This window comes from Medicago truncatula, chromosome 1 (assembly GCF_003473485.1).
Source record: "Medicago truncatula cultivar Jemalong A17 chromosome 1, MtrunA17r5.0-ANR, whole genome shotgun sequence".
NCBI classification, from domain to species: Eukaryota; Viridiplantae; Streptophyta; class Magnoliopsida; order Fabales; family Fabaceae; genus Medicago; species Medicago truncatula.
The window spans coordinates 6,001,590-6,025,501 of NC_053042.1; the positions used below are offsets into that span (position 1 = coordinate 6,001,590).

General features: G+C 30.8%; 3 protein-coding genes and 1 pseudogene across 3 annotated transcripts; 2 read left to right on the top strand and 2 right to left on the bottom strand.

The window, feature by feature from the left end:
• Positions 1-4,497: 4,497 nt before the first annotated feature.
• LOC11415290 (calmodulin-like protein 5) lies at positions 4,498-5,090 on the top strand. The gene has a single exon (XM_003589160.4). The coding sequence runs from the start codon at positions 4,573-4,575 to the stop codon at positions 4,858-4,860; it is 288 nt and encodes a 95-aa protein (XP_003589208.1). The 5' UTR covers positions 4,498-4,572; the 3' UTR covers positions 4,861-5,090.
• Positions 5,091-6,594: 1,504 nt separating this feature from the next.
• On the bottom strand, positions 6,595-7,358 carry LOC11418162 (albumin-1). Its single transcript, XM_003589161.4, has 2 exons — positions 7,247-7,358; positions 6,595-7,111 (listed from the first exon to the last, which is right to left on the bottom strand). The coding sequence occupies exons 1-2, from the start codon at positions 7,296-7,298 to the stop codon at positions 6,828-6,830; spliced, it is 336 nt and encodes a 111-aa protein (XP_003589209.1). The 5' UTR covers positions 7,299-7,358; the 3' UTR covers positions 6,595-6,827.
• A 2,799-nt stretch (positions 7,359-10,157) lies between these two features.
• On the top strand, positions 10,158-10,789 carry LOC11417880 (calmodulin-like protein 4). The gene has a single exon (XM_003589162.4). The coding sequence runs from the start codon at positions 10,220-10,222 to the stop codon at positions 10,505-10,507; it is 288 nt and encodes a 95-aa protein (XP_003589210.1). The 5' UTR covers positions 10,158-10,219; the 3' UTR covers positions 10,508-10,789.
• An 8,413-nt stretch (positions 10,790-19,202) lies between these two features.
• LOC11417204 (protein AGENET DOMAIN (AGD)-CONTAINING P1-like) lies at positions 19,203-19,623 on the bottom strand (annotated as a pseudogene).
• Positions 19,624-23,912: the final 4,289 nt, after the last annotated feature.

Sequence of the window (23,912 nt, forward strand, 5' to 3'; positions counted from 1 at the left end):
TGTAGAAACTACAGAAATTCGAGTGTCAAAGGATGTAGCTACTTTAAGTTAGTTGATGACTATGAAACACAGACAAGGACATCGGACACGACACAGACACTGACACGCCGCCACAGCTAATAATTTGAAAAAAAATCACATAATTCAGTGTAATTATAAGTGTCGGTGTCGTGTCGATGACGGACACAACACATGTCCGACACCGGGATACGCCTAATCCGAGGAGTGTTCGTGCTTCATAGATTAATGAAGATGAGTTATGGATGAAAGGGAATTGAAGATTGAAAAACCGGAGAAAAAGGCTAAGAAGTTGAAGATTAAGTTATCAAGAACAAGACAATGGTTGATAATGGCGCTAATTTTTGGATTTGTATATTTTGGTCTTTGGAACAATGTTAGTTTGCAAAACCACATCCATTTTGAATGGATTTTATTTAAAATAGGAACAATGATGTATGTTGTTATGAAGAATGAGTGTAATTGCTAGTTTTGTTTTTAGTATGATGAATGAATGAATGTAATGGTTAATTTTGTTATGAAGAATGAATGTAATGATTTGATGAATGAATGAATACAATGGTTTGTGAAAATAGATGAATAATGTTGACAGGAATAAGCTTATAAGCTTTACAAATTATGATCTTTCCAAATTAAATGTTGACGGGAATAAGCTTTACAAATTATGAGCTTTCCAAATAATGTTGATAGAAATAAGCTTATAAGCTTTACAAATGTTGAATGAATAATGTATCATAATTAGTGAATTTGATATAAGCTTTACAAACGTTTTTTTTGTTAAACGTGCCTTGCTTCTGAATTTAATAAGGAAAACATTTTTATTTTATTTTTTACAACAAGGGAAGCATTGTTAATATATATATCCATATTAGTTTATTCAAGAAAAAAAATGTCCATATTAGTATTGAGAATTTGAGATTGATGAAATTTCATGGTGAGAAATTAATGCCGCGTTACGCACATTAATATTTTCTTACACATATTTGATAGAAGAATTAACGTCAAGCAATATATAAGTAAGAAGATCCTAAATTTTAATTAATACCTTAAGATTTTAAGTGAATATGTGGTGACCACCAACTCTCATTTATATGATCGCGTTTAACCCAATATGATGATTCAACCAAACCTGACTCCCCTTGTGTATCCAACATTATGGAAGTGTGTAAATGTATATGAAAAGTGAAAACTCTTTATGATTACTTTTATAGGAAAATGCTTCCTATAGCGAAACATTTCCTCCCGAATGCATCACGATTGACTTTTAAAAAGTAAAATTTATCACTTTTCACCATTTTTCAATGTCATATTTCTATTTTTATTTCGTTATCCAATGCTCCAAGGACAATGGTTAGCATTCTCCTTAAAAGAATAATAACCGACTACGTAATTGATCTTGATTTTCTTTTTAGTTTTGTTAATAAATTATTATTAGAATTATTTTGAATTATAGAGTAATAATGAGCAGGCTTAGTACCTACTACCTACCATATTCTGGCCTCTGGCGTGTAGGCGTAGCTTTTCTTAGTTTGCATGTTCAGAAAATTGGTCAGAAAAAAAGCTATAAAAAGACGGTACTCTCTCCGTCCCGCAATAAATGACATGTTTGAAAATGTGCAATTTTGACATAATTTATTTTAACCATATTTTTCTACTAATATACAAAGATAAATAATATCATATAAGATGTCGTTAGATTCGTCTCGATGAGTATTTTCAAAATATCAAATTTTCATAATTTTTTCCAATATATTATTCAAGATATTTAAACTCAAAATTACGCATTGGTATGCGTAATTAGGTCAACTAGATCACTTATTAAGAGACGGAGGGAGTATATTTTATTGTTTGCAACCGGTGGCAACTACCACGTGTCCTTTAAAATGAAATTTTCCCCTCATGAGAAACAACTTGACTGTCCGAGGCTAAACGCCACCTCCAAAGACATGTGTATTATGTTACAGTTCAAATTAGAGGTGCATACCTTTTTTATAGGACACTTCGTGACAGTGGTCCATATCCACCAGATCAAGTTGCTAAGGAACTTGATGGTAGTTTTGCCTTTGTTGTTTATGACAGCATAGTTGGAACTGTTTTTTCTGCACTGCTATATTTGTTACTCTACCATGTTCTTTGTCAACAATTCTTCAAAATCTCAACCCATCAATGAATGATGTTTGTTTTTTATGCAGGGTTCTGATGGTGGATTGAAGTTGTACTAAGGTATTGCAGGCGATGGATCTGTTGTGATCTCGGATGATCTTAATGTTATACAAGAGGGTTGTGCTAAATCCTTTGCTCCTTTTTCAGCGGGTACTAATTTTTTTAGCCATCATTCATACCCATTTATCTTGAAAACAAAATCCCTTCAAATTGGTCAAATTACATCATTACCAACATGTGGTTTGTCCGAGTGGTAAGACACCGAGGGATTTAGATTGTTTGCAGTTACAAATCTCACACATTCACGCACTAAACATATTGATATTTTTTAGATCAAGATCATAGCTTTGGATTTCAAGATCAATATTTAGAGTTAAAAAGTTGCTTGTTTTCTATTTCGTCCGATCTCGATCCAACAATCATTGATGTGTTAACTGTGTGAATTTGCGACTAAAGCAAATCCAAATCAGAGACTCAGACACTTCAAATAAGTCTTCAAAAGCTTCATTCTTAGCTCTTTTATATGAATAAAAATCAATTGTAAAAGAATTAGTCTCCTTATTGTTTTTTTTTTTTGAATAATAGTCTCCTTATTGTTGTTAAACAAAAGTAAATACTTGGTGTCTATAACATGTTTATAAAAACATTATGTTTTAATTTAGGCTAGTATTCCAATTAATTTTATTTTTAAAATAATAATTAAAGCACAACCCTCAAATACATTCAAGGGAAAGTAATAAAAATAGTTTTGATATTGATATGATTAGTGTTTAGTATGCAATAGAGCTTGAAAATTTCTAGTTAAATTCTTGTGCAGCAACTATGGTTTACTAATGTAGATTTACCCTGTGCAGCAACTATGTTTTACTAATGTAAGATTTACCATGTGCAGCAACCATGGTTACATGAATAGTTGGTTCCTAGAGGATTGTTTTAAGAGGTAATTGTTTTAGATGTGTGGAGTTTTTACGGGATCTCCTGCTAGTTGTGTTCTTAGCTTTCTGTTTGGTCTTGGCGTTACGCGAATGGGCAGCGCTTTTGAATTGTTCTTGCTGCTAGATTTTGCATGTCTTGTGCAAGCTCGATATCTAATAAATTTGTTGATTTACACAAAAAAAATAGTTTATTTTATTAGTTTTCTGGATTGTATGAATATTATTGAAATATTTATGATTTTGTACGAAAATTCCATAAATTATATGAAATTATGATGATATGTCGTTTAATTAATTTGTGTCTTTTTAAATTTTATTTCCTTAATTTATTTGTGTTATTTAATTTATTTCTTTAATTAAAATAAAAAGTGGGAATGGATAAATAAATAAAAAATTGTGATATACATTAGTGGGGGAAATTTCCCTCAATAAAGCAAATCTGCATAATCAATTGACGAAACATTACTGAGGGAAAATTTCGCCAGTAACATTACTGAGGGAAAATTTCGCCAGTAACATTACTGACGCCAGTATTATTGAGGGATCGTTTTCGTCAACAAATCCACCAGTAATGTGTATTACCGAGGGATATGATAGTACTGATTAATTCTGCCAATAATAACCAAAATTGTTTCAACCGCTATTGACATGCATCAACTACTTTGTTTCACCGAGTTTCAGATTATATATATTAACCTCAAATTGATAAACCATGTGACCAATATTGATAAACGACACTTATGTCAAGATCATGAGTAAAAATGTATGGTCACATTCACTTGTTTATCTTTCAAGTTTACAAAGGAGTTTAACTTATCAAGAAAAGATATTCTATTACCCAAAAAGAAAATGGGTGGCCATCACGTATTCACCTGTGTGACCTTTTCTGTCGACTCATTGTGTCGACAGACTTAAATTGCTCTTTGTGGTCTAATCATCATTGGTGTTTGACCCTTCGAATTCGGTTTATTTCACCAATTTATTCCCGTATTGTCAAAAGACATGCATTTAGTGTAACTTTATAAATCAATCTTTCCTCCACCTGGACGAGTTACTTAGAACTTGAAGAATAAATGAGAGAACTTGAAGAATAAATCACCCTTTTGAGAGATAAGTTCTTGACCCTTGGTTAAATATAAATAAGTTTTTTCAACAAAAGTGACAAGTAAAAAGGAAGATGAGATATTAACTTCAAATCGAATAGTTATGCACACTCAAAAAATGAATATTCTTGTTCAATATATTTGACTAAAGGGTGACCAGTTTGGAATCCTATCCTGAAATTTAAAAGCAAAAGAGATTAGTTAAAGGAGGGAATATATCTATTTTATTTCAAAAAAAGACTTATTCTCATTCACTCACTTCTTCTATTTAACCCCTTTCTTCAATATGACACTTTGAAAATCATAGGCAACTTGATAAAACTTAGGAGATCATCAACTCTTAACATTTCAAAATGCCTGTGTTTATCCCATCTGACAAACCAAAGAGGGTGTCTATGGACCAAATCAACTTCGAAAGGAACATTATCGAAAAATTAGAAAAGGCGGATATCAATAACGATGGTCGTTACACAAAGAAGGAACTCAAAAAAGCTCTAAAGGATTTAGGTTCTTACTACCCTGGATGGAGAGCCAATCGTTGTTTGATGAAAGCTGATGCCAATAAAGACGGACTAATCAGTGGCGAGGAAATCGACACTTTAGTTGATTATCTCCTCACTCGTGGTTTTGGCAAGAACTAATAATTATTATAAGAGGTGATATATGATCAATAATCAAACCCTGCTAATAGCTTTAAGGCAGTTTAGTAGTATATGCAGTTTATGTTTATGTTATCTTAGAACCCTCTGTGCTTATATGTAACACAGAAGAACCGGAAGAATACAATTAATTCCTCCTGTGTTATGCTATATATGTGCATGACTTGCTTGCTCATAAAATAAATAGATATTTCCCCTACCTTTCTGGTGTACTATTGATGAGCAATAGCTATTTACTTTTTTATTTTAAAGTTTGGGTCATAATGAGAATAATTAAAGAACAAGTAACGGATGATTCAAAACATTACTAGCAAAGTAACAACATAGTCCCACACCAATTTACGTGCATCATCATTTAATAAAACCTAGCTAGATGGATTTCTAAGAGAAATCCAATTCATCAGTTGGAAACAAACACTGTTTATTTAAAGTATTGTAAGTAGATGCATCATACCGTTGGTGGTAGATTTTTTTTGGAACAACACACACGTTATATAAAAGAAAGTTTGATCAATAATATTTTTTTTTTTTGAACAGCGATCAACAAAAATTGATGCATCTAATCCAACTTTTAAATCAATACATCAACTTTTATTCACGAAATTTTTTCATATACACTAGATGGTGTATGACGAACACTACATTATTTGTATATCCTCTTTTTTCTGAAGAAGAACCTAGTTAGTTTCCATGATGACCAACTTTAAGTTTGATATTTAGTTAGCTTAAAATAAGCATTGAGATAACATTCTTTTAAGTCAACTTAAAATAAGATGATGAATTTTAGGCAACTACTTGCTTAAAATATTCAAATTTCCAAAGTCAATCATTTGTTGTCTCGATAACATTTTTCTGAAAAAAACACATTTGTGAAATATTATAGTATATGCTTAAATAAATTTTTGATCCCCCAGTTCTTTTTTTTTTTTTAAATCAATATTTTGGTCTCCAATTTATTTAATTTTCAAAATTCCGATCCCTCATCTAATTTATGGAATTCTTTTTCTATGATGTGACATATTCATTTATAATATCACACCACTTTTTTGGCATGACATACTCATTTATGACATCGCGACACATATTTAACATATTTTTGATGAAATTGATATTTAGTGCGGCCTAATGAACATTCTCACTTCATAATTTATAGGCCACATCATAAAAAATAACTTAAAATGAGACGACAGAACATAATTCAGAAAGGAAAAAAAAAGTTAAATTGGGGGAAAAAGTCGATTTTTAGAATGGAGGATAAGCTCAAATACACTTTTGGGTCTCTATAATTTTTTTTAGCAAAAAAAACTCATTTTCTTTGTCCCAGATTACAAGCAAAAAAGACAAATTTTTATCATATTTAATTATAATGTCTCAAAAAATTATCTTTTCCAAAGGAAAATTAAATGTAAAGTGCATTTAATTTGCTCTCTCTTTCATTTTTTCAATAACCAATGACCAATGAAAATTGTTTTTACATCTTCCTATAAAACTTATTTCAAGGATAACACAAGAAACTATGTTGCAAACTACGAGTATGTTTTAGTTTTCTTAATAAGTGTGAATTTTTTTTTACTTATAATATGAGATGGATGGAGTATTACACAAATTGTAACAAAAAAAAAAAAAAAATGGAGTATTACACAACATTAGAGGCGAAGTAACAACATATTTGTTCCATGCCAATTTACATGCATCATTTATTGCAATTCGGAGGGATTTCTAAATAATCCAACTCATCGGTTGGAAACAAAGACTTATTTTTCAAGATTTATATTCATATCATGGATTTCATTGGACATATACCCGTTGGTCACTATAATATACAAAAAATTGTTTTTAAGAGTATAATATATTTGGTATATATCATAAATCAAATACATTAATTATTCAATAAATTTAAAAAATAGTTTTTCTCTTGTTAAAGTGACCGGATTGCATATATCTCAACATTAAGCGGTCCCCGACATCTTCAATAAGTCTTCTGCCTCAGATTTATAGGCAAAACACCAACCATAATCAACATCAAGAATAGGAGAATGAGCACAAAAGCTCCCACTTCCCTTGTTCATGCATTCAACATGAGAGTGACATATGTTAGGATGATTTTCCCCAATTATTTGTTCGACGCATCCTATCTGGGGATAACAAAAACAACGGTCACCGCATCGTAGAAAAAACCCTACACAAATATTATCCTTACAGCTTGCTTCTACCTTCTTCATCGGCAACATTACTGAAATAAATAGATTTATTAATCAGTTTTAGAGTTTAAATAAATAGATTCCCAGTTATTTCTCATTAGTTCTATAATAGTACAAATAAAAATGCACGATATATAAAATATTGGTGAAAAAATTGTTATACTTACAGAATGTGGCAAGCATGAACACAGCCAAAGGAATGAGTTTAGCATAAGCCATCGTTTGTTAGGAGAGTTTAATTTGCTTCGTTGCGGCATCAACCTTACACTTAAATAGTTGCTCTCCCAATATTAAAATAAATGTCATGTTTATCATTTCTAATTTATTAAAATAAATGGCATGTGTATCACTTCTAATTTATTAAAATAAATAGTTGTTAAAAAAATTATGCATCTTGACCAAAGAAAAAAAAATCATGCATTAAAAATTGTACTTATTTATTTTGTGGGGAGATTAGAAGGATAGGGATTAGGGAGAGAGCTTCACGTGTTCTTGCCGAAAAATTAGCCAACTAGTGTGAGTTATGAATTGTTGCAACAAAAGTGTGAAAGTTGAAATTTTTGTAGTAGCTTATAACTTACAACTACTAAACGAAAAGTGATAAGTTATAAATTATTTGAATTAGCTTATCTCAAACCGCTATAAGCTCATAAAAATAAGCTATAAGATCGTGAGAGAATGATTGTTACCAATAATTTCTTTTTTAATCAAATAAACTTATAAAACATAAACTTTAAATTATAAGCTCAAAAATAGGCCTTACCAAACAAACTCAAAAAGTTGTTGCGGGTATATGGAAAATTTCTTGTATTGATTTTACTTAGTAGTTAATTAATAGTTTTCTTGAAAGGCAAAATCAAAATAAATACATAGAAGGAGAGTAATAGTAAATTGGTGGGTTGCTAAAAATGACTAGAAAAGATAATATATAATTAAACAAATTAGTGAGAACTATAAAGTACTACTAGTCATAGATATTATCGGTTAGGTATTGCCTAAAAGTGATGGTTGATAAGTTAAACTTTTGCGTCTTACTCAAGTCGTAGATTATGAGTAGAATCATGTCAAATGTAATGTTATTGATAAATGTTCTTGTAAGAACATTTTGGGTGGGGAAGTGTCATATATAATAAAATTAGTGTTGAGGGTCGATAAGAACTTATGGGATATTAATGCGGTGTCTAACTTATTTGTGTGATTACTCTGAATTTAATGTGGATGATCTTTTAAACTCCCCTCGTGAATTAATAGTTGGGCAAGAGGTAGAAACTGTGCTTGCACTAGCTCAAAGTAGTTGGATGAATGTGTCGAAGTTAGTTGATGTTTAAGTAGCATTTCATCCTGTGTGTACTTGCCTTGTTGGGTATGTAAGATATGTATTAGTAGTATATGTGTGTTATTTTATATGTTTTTTGTGGTGTGATGTGTGTGGAAGTCAAAGATGATGATTTAATCCAATTGAATGCTAATCACCAGAAGAGTTCCAAGTTGCAATTTAATTCTTTATCGTTATAAAGGACACTATATTTCAAATGCTTATTGTTCTAAGTGCAAATATTGGCATTTTTATTCTGAGATCAAGCTTTGGAGAAAAATTTAATGAAGTTAACAATGTAAATTATTCTTATCAATACATGGTCACTTATAAGAAAGTCCTCAAATTTAGTTTGTATCTCTTGGCAATTCCTTACATCTCGTATAACAAACTTTTTCTCCTTTTATCTAATTTGAGCTCAAATTTATTTCACACTATATCTACATACTCTCATATCATATCTCTAGCTCTCCCCTCAAACGGCTACTTAGAATTTGAAGGATAAATTATTTAGTTTGTAAGAAATTATCTGTTGTAGTTGATCTATCTAGTATTGGAAATGTATAATAAAGATGTTGGAAAACTTGCTTCAGATTACTTAGATTACTTTGGTGTTTAGTAGGAGTTTTTCATAAAAATTGTGGTTGAGCCTAACACAACCTTACAAAATCGACTTGTGAGGAGAGGATTGTCCTCACTTATAATTGGAAATTGCTCTTCTCCCTTTCAAAATTGAGCATTCCCTTATTTATGTCTAACGTTAGTTAACTCAGGCTCGGCCTTTTCAACTTGAGTTAACTCAAGCTGGACATTTTTCAATATGAGTTAACTCACGTAGGCATGTGAATGATAAAAAACAAAAGGGAGGAGAACAATTTTCCTTATAATTGCCCCCACTTATAAACACATTCTTAAAAATTTTGGTTGGAAATAACACAACCTCACAAAATCGGCTCGTGAGGTGAGGATTGCCCTGAATTATAATCGCCCCCACTTATAAACACATTCTCATTCTCAGGTCATCTCTTATGAGATGTGGGACTCTTCAAGATCACACCCCTTCACGCCCAAGAATGGACATGTGGAGTGTGAATATAAATGTTGGGTGGCCCGATAATGGAAACCTGAAAGCAGGTGGCCTAACGGATCTTGGATGAGGCTCTGATACCATCTTAAAAATTGAGGTTGGGCCTAATACAACCTCACTAAACCAGCTTGTTAGGTGAAGATTGTCCTCACTTATAATTGTCTCCACTTATAAACACATTGTTAGTCCATCTTTTATGAGATGTGTGACTTTTAACAATTTTATTTTAATGATAAGTCATCAAATTCATGATATTAACATATTACATCCTTCAATTTTATTTCCAATGCAGGCACTCACATATATTGAAATGGATTGGAAACAATTCATGCTTGATGGAGAAGTGATTGTTAGCAAAACTAGGAAAAACTATTTTAGAGAGCAAATTCCTCTAAGTCTTGGTTAAATATAAACAAGTTTTTTCTACAAAAAGGAAAGATGAGATATTAACTTTTCAAATTGGATTATAATGTCTAGTTGCTTTCTGCCCAAGCACACTCAAAAAATGAATATATATATTCTTGTTCAATATATATTTGACTAAAGGGTGACCAGTTTGGAATCCTATCCTAAAATAGAGATTCGTTAAAAAAAGAATTTACTACAGAAGGAAGAATATATCCATTTTATTTCAAAAACAGACAAAGATACTCACTCCTATTTAACCCCTCTCCTCAATATGATAATCATAGACAACTTGATAGAAATTAAGAGATCATCAACTCTTAACATTTCAAAATGCCTGTGTTTATCCCTGCTGACAAACCAAAGAGAGTGTCTATGGATCAAATCAACTTCGAAAGGAACATTATCGAAAAATTGGAAAAAGCAGATATCAATAACGACGGTCGTTACACAAAGGAAGAGCTCAAAAAAGCTCTAAAGGATTTAGGTTCTTACTACCCTGGATTGAGAGCCATATTTTGTTTCATGAAAGCTGATGCCAACAAAGACGGACAAATCAGTGGCGAGGAAATCGACACTTTAATTGATTATCTCCTTACCCGTGGTTTTGGCAAGAACTAATTATTAAGAGGTGATATATGATCAATAATCAAATCATGCTAATAGCTTTAATGCAGTATATAGTAGTATATATGCAGTTTGTGTTTATGTTAATCAATATTAAAACCATCTATGCTTATATGTAACGCAGAAGAACCGGAGGAATACAATTAATTCTTCCTGTGTTATGCTATATGAACATGCATGTAGTACTTATAACTTGCTGCCAATAAAATAAATAGATATTTCCCCTGCCTTTCTGGTGTATTTGTTACTGATGAGCAATAGCTATTTATTTTTTTCCTTTCTTCGTGCATTCCACATGAGATTGACATATGTTAGGATTTTCCCCAACTATCTTTGTAACATCTTTATACGCTCTAGGTAAGCATGTAACATCTTAACAATAATTACACAACTTTTTTATGTAAACTTACTTATTTTAATACTTTAAAAAATGTCTTAAGGGCACTCGTTAACATTCTGCATAGTAAAATGATTGTAGATAAAATGAGCAAATCCAAACATATCTAGAGACTTACCAACAAACCACATTAAACTCCACCATACCAAGGCAAGCATCACCATGTCCACATCTGAGACACGGCGAAGAAAACGACTCTTCTAGGCCTAAAAAAAAAGTCTGAAGTTCATGCCCTAAAATATGAAGAAAAAAATAAATTAGGGGTCCATTAAGAAAAAAAATATACATGCTTAGTTCTTTGTTAGTCCATTTAAAATTTATCACATGATTTTACTAAAGAGAGTCCAAATCCTTGACTTGCAACAACATTGTAGTAGATTATAGAAAAATAGAAAGACACAAGAAAGAAAGACAAAGTTGTAGCGGCAACTTAAAGAGAAAGAAGAAAAATGGTTCTAGCGACAACTTCATCGTCGATGACGATTCATGTGCTATTATTCTATTCATTGTTTCAAGATTTTATCGTATAATGTTGGTTGCAAAAAATATGCATATAGTAGTGAAAAAAGAAAAACGAGCGTATAATTAATAGAATCACAAAAGGGGACAAAAGATAAATTTGCTTATAAACGAGTAGATAAATTTGAATGATGATAATCACATCAACGACAATAATAATGTTCTTGGGTCAAATATTGATATGTAGACATCAATGACCACTTAATTTCTCTTTTATATATCTATGATCCTAGACGAAGTTGGGGTATTTTTTATTCAAAAACCAGAGGCATTTTGATTGAAAAGGGGCCTATTAGGAAAATCGAATCTTACATTTCCTATGAACAAACGTTCTGAGCATTTTTCATATTCGTATTTTTTCAGAAAATTGAGTAATTGAGAGACTTTTGAAAGAAAATAATTGTCTTATTACTCTAAACATGTGAATGCAGTATATTATTTTTGTTGTAAATCGTGCACTTTTCAAAATAACAACTACATAAGTCTTTTATCAAACGATGGAGTGAATGATTATAATCATTTAAGTGAGAAACTAAAAGAACATGATAACGTTGTTGAGTGTATCACTGAAATATAGAAAAATATATGATAGAACATATTGATGTAGACACAATTATTAGTAATTTTGCATCTAAATTTTTTTCGTAGTATTTGTTTTATATGATCATTTTTTTTGTTTGAAGTCTGATGTTTTTATTAGACTATTTATTAACGTAATAAAAACTATAATCTTCAAACAAGATTTTTCTGACTTTAGAAATTCAAATTTTATATATACTTATTTAGTTAAGATCCAAACTTTATACGAAGCCAAAAAGAAATCCAAATTTTAAGTTTGTCCTAAGACGACCTCGACCAACATCTCAAAAACAGGCATGAGCATCATCTAAAATAGGCGAAAATTCATAAGACGGGTATAATCAAAGGGAACTTCTACGGTACACCCACAAATTAAGCTGTACCGGTACTCTCGCTTATAATTTTTATAAATTAACTATCATTTTTTATGAAAGAAAATAGGTGTTTGTTGACATATATATTTTAGAAAATATCATTTTATAAGAAAATACATCATTTCATTTTTTAGAAAAATCATACTAAATTTTTCTACATTTTATCGTAAAAAATAATCAAAATTCTCTATTATGAGTAATAGGAATTCAGAAAAATCAAATTTTATTGTGTTGACGTTTTTGGTAAATAAGATTTAATTATTATAATTATAGGTGATAGAAAATATTTTTTTCCTACAAAAAATAACTCATTTAACTATTAATTTAAAAATTCGGTGTACCAATACACTTAAATTGTTGGGTGTACCATATAATTTGCCATAATCAAAACCAAAAAGAGATATATACGAGAAGAATTAGAGAGCAAAGTAAGGGGATAATTCATAACATTTCTAGTGAAGTAACAACATAGTTCAACGTCAAATTACATGCATCATTTATTACAAATATGGAGGGATATTTAAATAATCTAACTCATCGGTTGCAAATTACAAATGAAATGAAAAGTAGATGCATCATCATATCATGAATTTCAATGGACACTAAGCACTCACTGACATTTTTAACAAGTCTTTTGTGAATTTAGATTTAGTCGTAAACTCTTCTTCTGCCTCAGATTTAGAAGCAAAACACCAACGATAAGGGAGCTTCTATGGCACACCTCACAAATTGAGGTGTACCGATACTCTGCTTCATAAATTTATAAATTAAAGACCATTTTATGAAATAAGTTGTTATTTGTCATTATTTATATTTTAAAAACACGATCTCATGAGAAAAAAAAAAACATCATTTCATTGTTTATATGAATTATATTAAATTTTTAACATTTTCTCATAAAAAATAATCAATATTCTTCATTATGAGCAATAAAAATTCAAAAAAAGTAAATTTTATTTCATCAACGCTTTTGCTAAATAAGATTTAATTATTATAGTTGTCAATGATAGAAAATAATTATTTTTTCTTCAAAAAACAATCAATTTAATTATTAATTTAATGTTTGGTGTTCTAGTACGCTCAAAATGTTGGATGTATCATAGAATTTGCCTATAAGGGAACAAATCTTCTCAAAAAGATCAACATGCATTTTTCTAATCAAGATGACTTTCCAATTAATAGGTTCAAAATATAATATTAGGGTTAATCATCAACTTGCAAACATATTCTTTCTCTAATCATCATATTTTTCACGTTTCATTATTTATACAACAATCAACAGGGCAATGAGGGTGATTTCACAACTCTTCCCATGAATCCCTAGGCTTTGACAGATGCATTTGATTTCATAACTAAAAGATCTTGCAACAAGGAAAATTTGGCCACATGTATATGAACATCTTCAATTTTTTCACATAGTTTTTTTGCAGGAATAGTCAGTAAATTGCAGCAATGTACTAGTCAGTTTCAGTTGTAATGTTGCACTAATTCCAAGTAGTTGGATTAATTTGTCGTAGTTAGTGTTTAGGTAGCATTTTATCCTATGTGTACGTGCATGAGTATATTTGTTATATGTTCTTGATGTGTGATATGTGTTTGGAAGATGATGATTTTTTTTAAGAGGTTAAAATTGAATATATTATCAACTCAAAAAGTTTTTTTTTAGCATAAGGTGTATATAGGAAAGACAAACAAAGTCGAAACAGTATTTACAAGAGAAAACTGTACAAAAATCATAAAAAAGAAATAATTATCAGCCTATGCCTAACAAGGTAAATGAATTAAGCCACCATCCATGATAGTTAAAGGGAAAAGTAGCAAATTTCACCTTCAACCACCTAAAAACGAGAGACTTAATCCTATCGATCACCTGATTTATTAAGCAAATTTTGTCGTTAAAATGTCTGCTATTTCTTTCTTTCTTATTTCTTTCGATATTTGGAAAATGGTGATTTAATTAACCACGTAATACATATTAGCCTACCCACAGAGAATATCTTGATTGGAGAACATTTGAAAATATATCCTAATAAGCTCGATATCTATAGAGCATATATATCCTTTTCAAAAACCTATATTAAAACGTGTAAATGACGTTGTTCGTTTTCATATACGCTACTAGTGCTAATGGATACCCTAATTATGATGATTTGTTCAATGAAATAAGATAATATCCCTAGCATTGACTTAACATTGACGGCATCCATTAACCAATTATCACAACTAATGGTGCTGTTTGGAATCTGAATCAGGTTCTATTTCATAGGAATAGCTTTAAGTTAGTACATGGATCTATAAATTAAAACTTGTCAATTTTTATTTTTTTGGTCAAGAACTTGTCAATTCTTTTAACCATTTTTATAAGGAAAATGTTACATAGACACATTTTAATTGCATACACCCTTGTACACCCCATGTATTAGGAAGAGAGAAGAGAAGAAGAAAGAGAAAGTGTACTTGTGCGGGGTCCATATGACCACATGTCAGATTTTTGTGTGGGTGTCAAGAGGTGTATTGCCACTTAAGGGTGTTTATGTATCATAACTCTTTTTATAAATAAATGTCTTCAATCAATTAGAACTTAGAGATCCACAACAAAGCACCACAAATTGAGTATTTGAATGGGTCTCCTATCCACATAACTAATTTTACGGTAATACTTATAAGCATCGATTTTCTCCAATCCAACGTCTCAAAGTAAATTATTAAATAGGTCCTACAAATAATTTTATATTGTTACATTTCAACAAAATTTATTTATTTTATTAAGATTTATTAAATAGGACCCGCAAAAAATGAAGAGAAAGAGGGTGCTTTAATAACCACTTTTCTATGAGAAATGATATTTGTATAACCATTATGTGACAACTTTTGGACAACTTTCTCTCTCATACTCACATGAGATTCTTATTCTCTCTCTTCGTTTCTCTCTCTCCATTGTTTTTGACCAATAAGAAGAGAGAAAATCAAAGTTGTCATCAATTGGATGTACAAATATCACTACTCCTTTTCTATAGGCATCTATATATTATACTCCATAATGGAGGGTGTCCGTTTAACATGGTGCTTAATACCGTGCTAATTTAATATGGTGTATATAATTTGGAATGAATGAAGTAATATGGTTAAGGAGTTGGTGTTGTTCCTATATTCATGAGATTTAATATTTTTTAATTAATTATAACAAAGTAAAAGAGATAAATTTGTAAATATAATAGTTTAAACGAAATATAAAATTGAAAAAGAAAAAGTCACCCTAAAAAGTATCATCTTTATATATAGATATATATGGCTTGAAATAAACCTATCTATATGTCGAAAGTACAATTTTGGGTCCGGTGAAGGAGAAGATTGTGAAGTATTGGGTCAACAAACAAAGTTATACATATGGGAAATACTACAACAAATAGAGCTGAATTTGCACACAACCGGTTGAAAAAGTATATGACTAGTAGCATGAGTGATTTAAGTACAAACTATAAATCCGTTCACAACATGTTAGTGTCACACCATACTCAAATACACGCTTCCTTTTAGACGAGCATTATCATGCTTGAACATAGATTCAAAAGAAAATTGTTGTGGTCTAGGTTGATTCGAAACATATCAAGAAACGCTTTGCATTATCTCGCAGATGAGGCTGATCGAGCAGTTGGTGTCGGTATGGATAAATCAAGGTGTGGTTGTTTGAATTTGATCACTTTCAGATTGCCATGTGCGTGTGCGATTGCATTGAAGATCAAGAGCAAAAAACCCCATCCGTTTGGATAAAATCCACACTCACTAAAAGAGGTTGAGGTTCGAATATGAGGGTGATATCTCTCTGTTACCAGAATAGGATTTGCTTCAGGTATTTTCTATAAAAATTACCGGTTGCAAGTGTCACTTTGTCTCTAAAAAGTTCACTTGTCCATCCTCTCGAAAAGTCTTTGGCTTTCCCAGACCCGTTAAAGTCATCACTTTACATTCTATTTAACCCCCTCATCGTGACACTTTCTAAACCATAATCATTAAATTCATACCCACATATAAACTCCAACAACACACCAACTTGAGATTAGAGAGCAATACTAATAATTTCATAATGCCTATACTACGCCCTGATAACAAGAAGACAATTTCTCAAGATCAAATCAAAGCAGAAAGGAAAATAATGGAAGTATTGGAAAAAGCAGATAGCAATAAGGACGGTTGTTATACAAAGAGTGAGATCAAGAAAGCTGTCAAGGATTTACGTTCCTATGTTCCTGGATGGAGAGCCATGCGTTGTATGGTCAATGTTGATGCCAACAATGATGGACAAATTAGTGGTGAGGAAATTGATACTTTAGTTGATTATCTTCTTGTCAAAGGGTTTGGAAAGTAACTAGTAATATATGTGAATTATGATCAATTCCCTCTCTTCAGGTTTAATTTTATGATATTATGACCCTCTATGTGGTAGTATACTAACTGCTATAAGCTATGTGTAAACATATATTGAACCTCTGGTTAAAGATTCGATCTCTGACCCAAAAATATTGAAAACATATATTTGGAGATGTTTCTTCAACAAGAAAAAAAAGTGGAGATGTCATCCCGTAAATTAATATCAAGTATCTAAAGAAATTAGTCTATGTAGCATGGACATACATTGATTTATATGCTGAAATAATGTATAAACTTTTGTCTATAAATCTATAGTTTCATTTTATATCCCCATGATTTTTTTGAGGTGACAACTAGGGTACCCATGGAAAAATGATGGGTAATTTACCTCAACCAATAAACATTCACCTTTTTAGGTGGTATCCATAAACTATCTTGATCCCACCAATAAATTGCTCATTATGATTTGTTGGTGGGTAAATTATCCACCATTTTTCAAAAGTAATCTAGAAAAAACCTTTTATGGAAGGATTTTGTCGCCGCAATGTAGTGTATGGTGTATATTAAATAAATAAACAACAGTGCTTTATCAAGCGAAAGAAATTAATTATAACGAAAGGATCGCGAAAGAGAAATTAACTAATGAAATTTAGAGTTTTGTGGAATTCACGGATTATGTTGATTGAAAAAATATGAAAGTAGACTATAAAAACTTGATGGAATACAAGTCGCGATGATCCATGATTATTATGTTTCGTTACAAGTAGCATTAGGCATAAATAAAAGCTATTGCTTTCTCTTTCTTTCAAGTTTGGATCAATTTCTCTGTTTTGAAGATATAGGATCAAATGATACATAGTTTCAAAGTAAATTTAACACCAAATTTTAACAGTTTATTTTGATTCAATTTAAGGTCAGACATTACTTAGTGTATATGCTCTATCTTTCCTTTTTTAGAGAACAGAAAACAAGAAATGTGAAGTAGTCGCTTATAACATAAATTGGTAACAATCCTAACAAATTAAGATACCCTATATAACAGAAATTGAATTTTCTAATGAAGGAAAAATAGGCAAACATAAAAGATAACTCAATGAGGTTTTTAGTTAAAAAAAAGGGGGTTAAATATGCTTTTGATCTAAATAAATAGACCAACTTTTCGTTTTAGTCCCTTTAAAAATTTTCTTCAAAGTTTAGTCCTTATAAAATTTTCAATCACTACTTTTAGTCCATATTTTTAAATTTTTGTACTTTATAATGAAATGTGTAGAATATTATTAAAATCTCTCCCAACAAAAATTAATATTTTTTAAACATTTTTTTAACTGAAAACAATTTAGTCATTTTTTTCACTTTTTTTTTAATTGAAAAAAATTTGGTGATTTTTTTACGTCTTACATATATTGATATATAATATTTTTTTTGAAGCAAATCTATATTATATTTTGACGTAAATGAAACCCCTAAAGATTGGGGTACAATATATTATATCAAATTAACCTCAAAGCAGTTCAATGTGCTTGTTTAATGGGGATATAGCTTAGAGTAGATAATAATAACAAATTAACCTATTAATTAGCACAAAAGGTTTTTCTTTTTCTCGCAAGTTACAAGTTATACCGAACCAGGCACCGGTGATCAATTAATTAACTGTAAGCTTAATTACATTTTTGGTCCTCGTGTTATGGTCTATTCACGAAACTGGTCCGGCCCTTTTAAAACAGAACAAAACGGTCTTTCAACTATCATTTTTGTTGCATTTTTCGTTCTACCTCCTATTTTCAAACTCCAGAAACACAGAGTAATGACAGTTTTAGGCGGTTTTAAACTTACCCCTATGATCAACCATGAAATCAACAAGAAATAAAACATGTGGGCACAAAGAATCTATTCTATTCAACACACTAACCAAAAAAACCCTAATTTGAATCATATCTTAGAAATTAGGGATTTTTTGTTAGTGTGTTGAATAAAGTGGATGCTTTGTACCCACATGTTTTATTCGTTGTTTATTTCATGGTTGAGCATAGGGGGTAGGTCTAAAACTGTCATTTCTCTGCGTTTTTGGAGAATAAAATGGGGGGTAGGACGAAAAATGCAACAAAAATGATAATTGAAAGACTGTTTTGTTCTATTTTAAAAGGGCATGATCAGTTTCGTGAGTAGGCCAAAACACGAGGACCAAAAGTGTAATTAAACCTTAACGGTATTATAACCCATCCACACTTAACTAAAGAACAACAAAGAGATCGATGCAAACACAAATAATTGGAAGAAAAAATATTGTACAAATTAACCAAATAAAATAAAAGACTAAACTTTATTGCCAATAACATAAATGTTTACAATTTGAAATACATAAAACAGGACCAAAGTTTACAATTTGTAATTGCAATATAATCGATCTACAGGCCTACGTATCATAATTTGAGCGAAAGAACAGAAGTTTTGATTAATAATCATGATTGTGATGAACTCGGATCCGATCACAAGGATAGCAAATCGTCTCATATGTAGTGTCGAAATACACCTTATAGTAATGACCTTCTTCCGTGATGATCTTCTCACTAGTGATTTGCCCTAACCACCAACCATCGTTGTCAAAAGCATCAACTTTTTGATTGAGTTGAAACTCACGAGGACTACGAACACGTGGCGGTAATGGACGAAGCTCATATGGATGAACGGTCTCTAAGAGAAGTCTAGACTTATCATCTTGCAAAAGGTTTTTGTAACGAACCAAATATTGTCCATTGAAGAAGACACGAAACAATTGTAGCTTCAAAGTATGAACCCACAAACCCTTCTTCTTTGCTGCATACTTCCACTTTGTCTCCGTACTTGTAACTCCTTCTCTTCATTGTCGAACTCATGGTTTCACAAATCAATAACCTACTCGAAGAAATAAAGAGCGACTAAAGTTTTGTTTTAATGAATTAAGTAACACACTATGAGTTGTTATATAGTTTTTTTTTTTTTTTTTTGACAAGGAGTTGTTATATAGTTGAATGACATGTTTTGGCAATTTAGATTTTTACGGAAGATAACTTTGTCCAACTAGCTTTCATAAAATTTCGGAAGGTTACTTTAGTACTTGTTAGCGTTACTTAGACGGTTGAAATTTTATTTTTGGTTATCGTATAAAAAAGATTCGTTTTTTGCCAATGATTTCTCAACTTGAGATTGGGATTTTTTGCTGAACTTTGGATAGATTAGGATTGTTTTCCTAAATTTTGTGGATTTGATAAACAAATATGTGGAGAGTTTTGTTTTTACTGTCAAATATAAGAATTTTTTAACAAAATATAAATTAAATATGAATTTTTAACCATTATAAATATGAAAATTCGTTTAATTCTTGTTAAAAAATTCTTTTTTTTTTTTACAGATTCTTATAATATTATAAAGTTTTTTGCAAAATTTTATTCAAAAATATGAATTTTACATATGTGTTTATTTTAAAGGAGGACCAAAAGTGAAGATAAAATTTTTTGGAGGGACTAAAAGTTGAAGAAATTTTTTAGAAGGATTAAAATGAAAGTTAACATATTTATAAGGACCAAAAACATATTTAACCAAAAAAATTCAATGAGGTTGAAATTTCACTCATCTCATTATAAGTACTAGCGAAAAGACTGCTGCCCTCTGCACCACCCCTCTCCCTTATCTCTTGGCGATTTCAATGTCGATGGTTTTGGGGAGGTTGTTCTTGTTCGCTGACGTCCTCCATATCGCTGGTGGTTTGGGTTGTCTGGTTTCAACAACCAAGGTGAGATCTACCATTCTTTCCGCGGTCACCTCTGCTCCAACACGATAAACCATCCTCCGGCTTTCTTTGATTCACCGTCTACAAGGGTTGTCATGGATGTCGATGGTGGTTTTTGTTTGGACGGTTGTTGCATATCTGGTTTCTCTGGAGGTTCGCTTGCTTCACGATTCAGTTTTGCAAGGATTGACCTGCTTTGGTTGTTGCCGTTTTCAAAAAAAAATCTTACTCGGTCTCGTGATCGATTTTGGATCGTGTGGCTAAAAATGGTTGTGAATTTGCGTCGTTTGTCACTGTAAATTGTGGGTGTGCGATATTCGTTACCGTGTTGGCAGTCGAGTTCATATGATGTCCTCAATGTGCCTCGGCTGGGTTTGTATGTTCGCTTGATGTGGGCCAGAAATGGCTAATTAATCACTTGATGAGTTGGTGCGCGTGAATTCGTTAATTACCGTGTTGGCGGTCGAATTCACCCCCATTTTCAAGCATTTGTCTGTGGTACTATATGGACTCAAAAGAGTCGTCGATGCTTGTTTTCTTTGTTGTAGGGAGTTGATGGTACGTGATCCGATTTCGTGTTGACGATCGGTTCATTCGCCAAAATTTAGATATGAACTTAATTGTTACAAATGTTTAGGGTTGAATCCATTTTTTGGATTTTATTTTTTAGTTTTTGGTTTTGCCTATTAGGGTTGTTGACTGGGTCAGGTTTTACGTCTCCTAGTTTTTTTCTGTAATTTTTTCCTTTTTTTAATAATATATATGAGCAATTGGCAATAGACTAGAATAGGGTACCAACTTAGTTGGACACTATTCTTTTTTATGTCATTTTGCTCTTGGGTTATAATAAAAAAAAATAAAAAAACCTGGGCACTCACGTGCCCGTCTTTCTGCTCTTTTTATTGCTCTAACGTTTGAAAATTATGAACGATGTATTTTTATGAAATTTTGATTTTGATTAAAAGTAAAAATATAAATAGTTTTTGCTTTTAAATTATAACAGATCAAACTAACCATGATTGATTATCTATTTCAATGAAACCAACAATATAACAAAAAAAAAAAATATAATCTAAATTCTTATTTTTTTAATGACATCAACAATAATCTTTATTAAAGAAAAAGTTGTTGTTCAAAGGGTGTAATTGGGATAATTAAAAGTAAATATATATACATTCATCTAGTTTATTACACTTTTAACTGATAAAAAAAAAAGTTGCACATTTGTGTTTGTTACACTTTTATTTTAATATTTATATTTATTCTTATCTATTTTATTTATATTAAAAATTAAGGATGACATATTTTTTAAAATGTTTGTTTCTTTTTGTTTTCTCGTGTTTCTTTTGTCTATAATCTCATATTGTTAACACGAGAATATGACAATATGAGAATTAGACTCGTAAATCACACTTAAGACGAAAGTGAGTATTGAAGGTGGAGGCTAACGTGAGAGGCCAAAATATATCTCTCACGGTGGTTTGGCCTTTTTTACCCGCATTTGCAAATCAAAGTAGAATTATTTTTTTTACAATAATTTATAGCTTTTAATTAATATAATAAGGTGGCTGCTAACATAAGGTAACGATAAGGTACTTCATTGTGAGGGGACTAGATCTATGGTTTAAATCAGTTCAACTCTATCTCAACACTCCCAACATTAATTCTAATTCACAAAAAATTAATTCACTCCCAACATTAAGTCTGATGATAAATTCCTTCAAAAAAAAAAAAGTCTGATGCTAAATTATTTCTTTCTCGTAAGTGGATATGATTTTTTTTTTTGGATTAAGTTGAAGGAAAATTGTAGAGCGACAAAAACAAAAAGTTGTGTATTTATAGGGACCAAAAACATATTTAACCATTTATTTTACGATAGGTGTCTATATTAATTGAGTAGATATAAGACTCTTTTGAAACATATTTTTGTCTCTTTTTATAAGATTCATTTGATATTTTCAAGTACGTTAATTAACTCATTATCAATATACCCTTATTTATTTTATATCTTTTTCTTCGATCACCGTTAAATACTATGTTGAAAAAAAACAATAAGCATCTCTCTTAAAGGATAAAATTGTAAAAGCAATATAATTACAAACAACTTTATTTCAATTTCAATTTTCTTAAATCCGATTATTTTTTCAAAAGGGCCCTATAATTAGGGACAGAGGTAGTATACTACTCCCTCCGATCCTTATTACAAGAAACAGTTGGCTTTTTAGGTTCATTAGATGATTGATATACCTAATTTATAAATATAGATTAGATACATCAATTACACAATAAACCTAAAAAATAATTTGTTTCTTATAATAAGGACCGAATGGTGTATTAGACAATAAAAATATTTTTTTAAAAAAAGCAATAAAAGTTTGATTTATTAATACATTATATCATCATTAAATATTTGAAATTATATATGTGATATTAAAAATTAATACTGAAGATTTTAAATTGATGGTTTGTCAGATTGACTTATACCGAATATTCTGATCGCCAAAATTTTAGTTCCTACTTCGTTATTAGTTCAATTAGGTCATATCCAACAGTCGAAATTGTTTTATTTGATACCATTAATTGGTTGGGTTTGTTTTGATCATTGGTGGAACGTCCTTTCGAGTTGACTAGGTTTCTACAGAGATAGTTTGTCGGGTTGACTTATTAAGAAGATTCTGATCACCAAAATTTCAATTCCTAGTTCATTCTTAGTTCAATTAGGTCATATCCAACGATCATAATTGTTTTATTTGATACCGTTAGTCGATTAGGCCTGTTTTGGTCCTCGGGGGAACGTCCTTCCGTATTGACTATGTTTCTGAAGGGATAGTTTGTCGGATTTACTTATACCGAAGATTTCGATCAACAAAATTCCAATTTTTACTCTGTTATTAGTTCAATTAGGTCATATTTAATGGTCTGATTAATTATATTTCATACCGTTAGTCGATTGGGTCATTTTTGGTCAAAGGAGAAATGTCCTTCCATGACTATGTTTTCTAAAGGGATGTTTTGTCAAATTGACTTATACCGAAGATATCGATCGCCAAAATTTCAGTCCCTACTTCGTCCTTAGTCTAATTTGGTCATATCCAACGGTCAGAATTCATTTATTTGATACCATTAGTCGGTTGGGTCCATTTTGGTCGTCGGAGGAACATATTTCCATGTTGACTAAGTTTCTAAAAAGATAGTTTGTGGAATTGATTTATACCAAACATTTCGAACACCGAAATTTCTGTATTTTAGTTTGAACGTTTTTATGTGGAAAAATCAACTAGTTTTTTTAGTTATAAGTTGGTATGTCTCTTTTCTTTTTTTGTTATAAAAAATACTATGATTTTAATAATTTTTTTCCTGACGTTAAATACCTTCATCTTTTTTTCTTTGCATCTT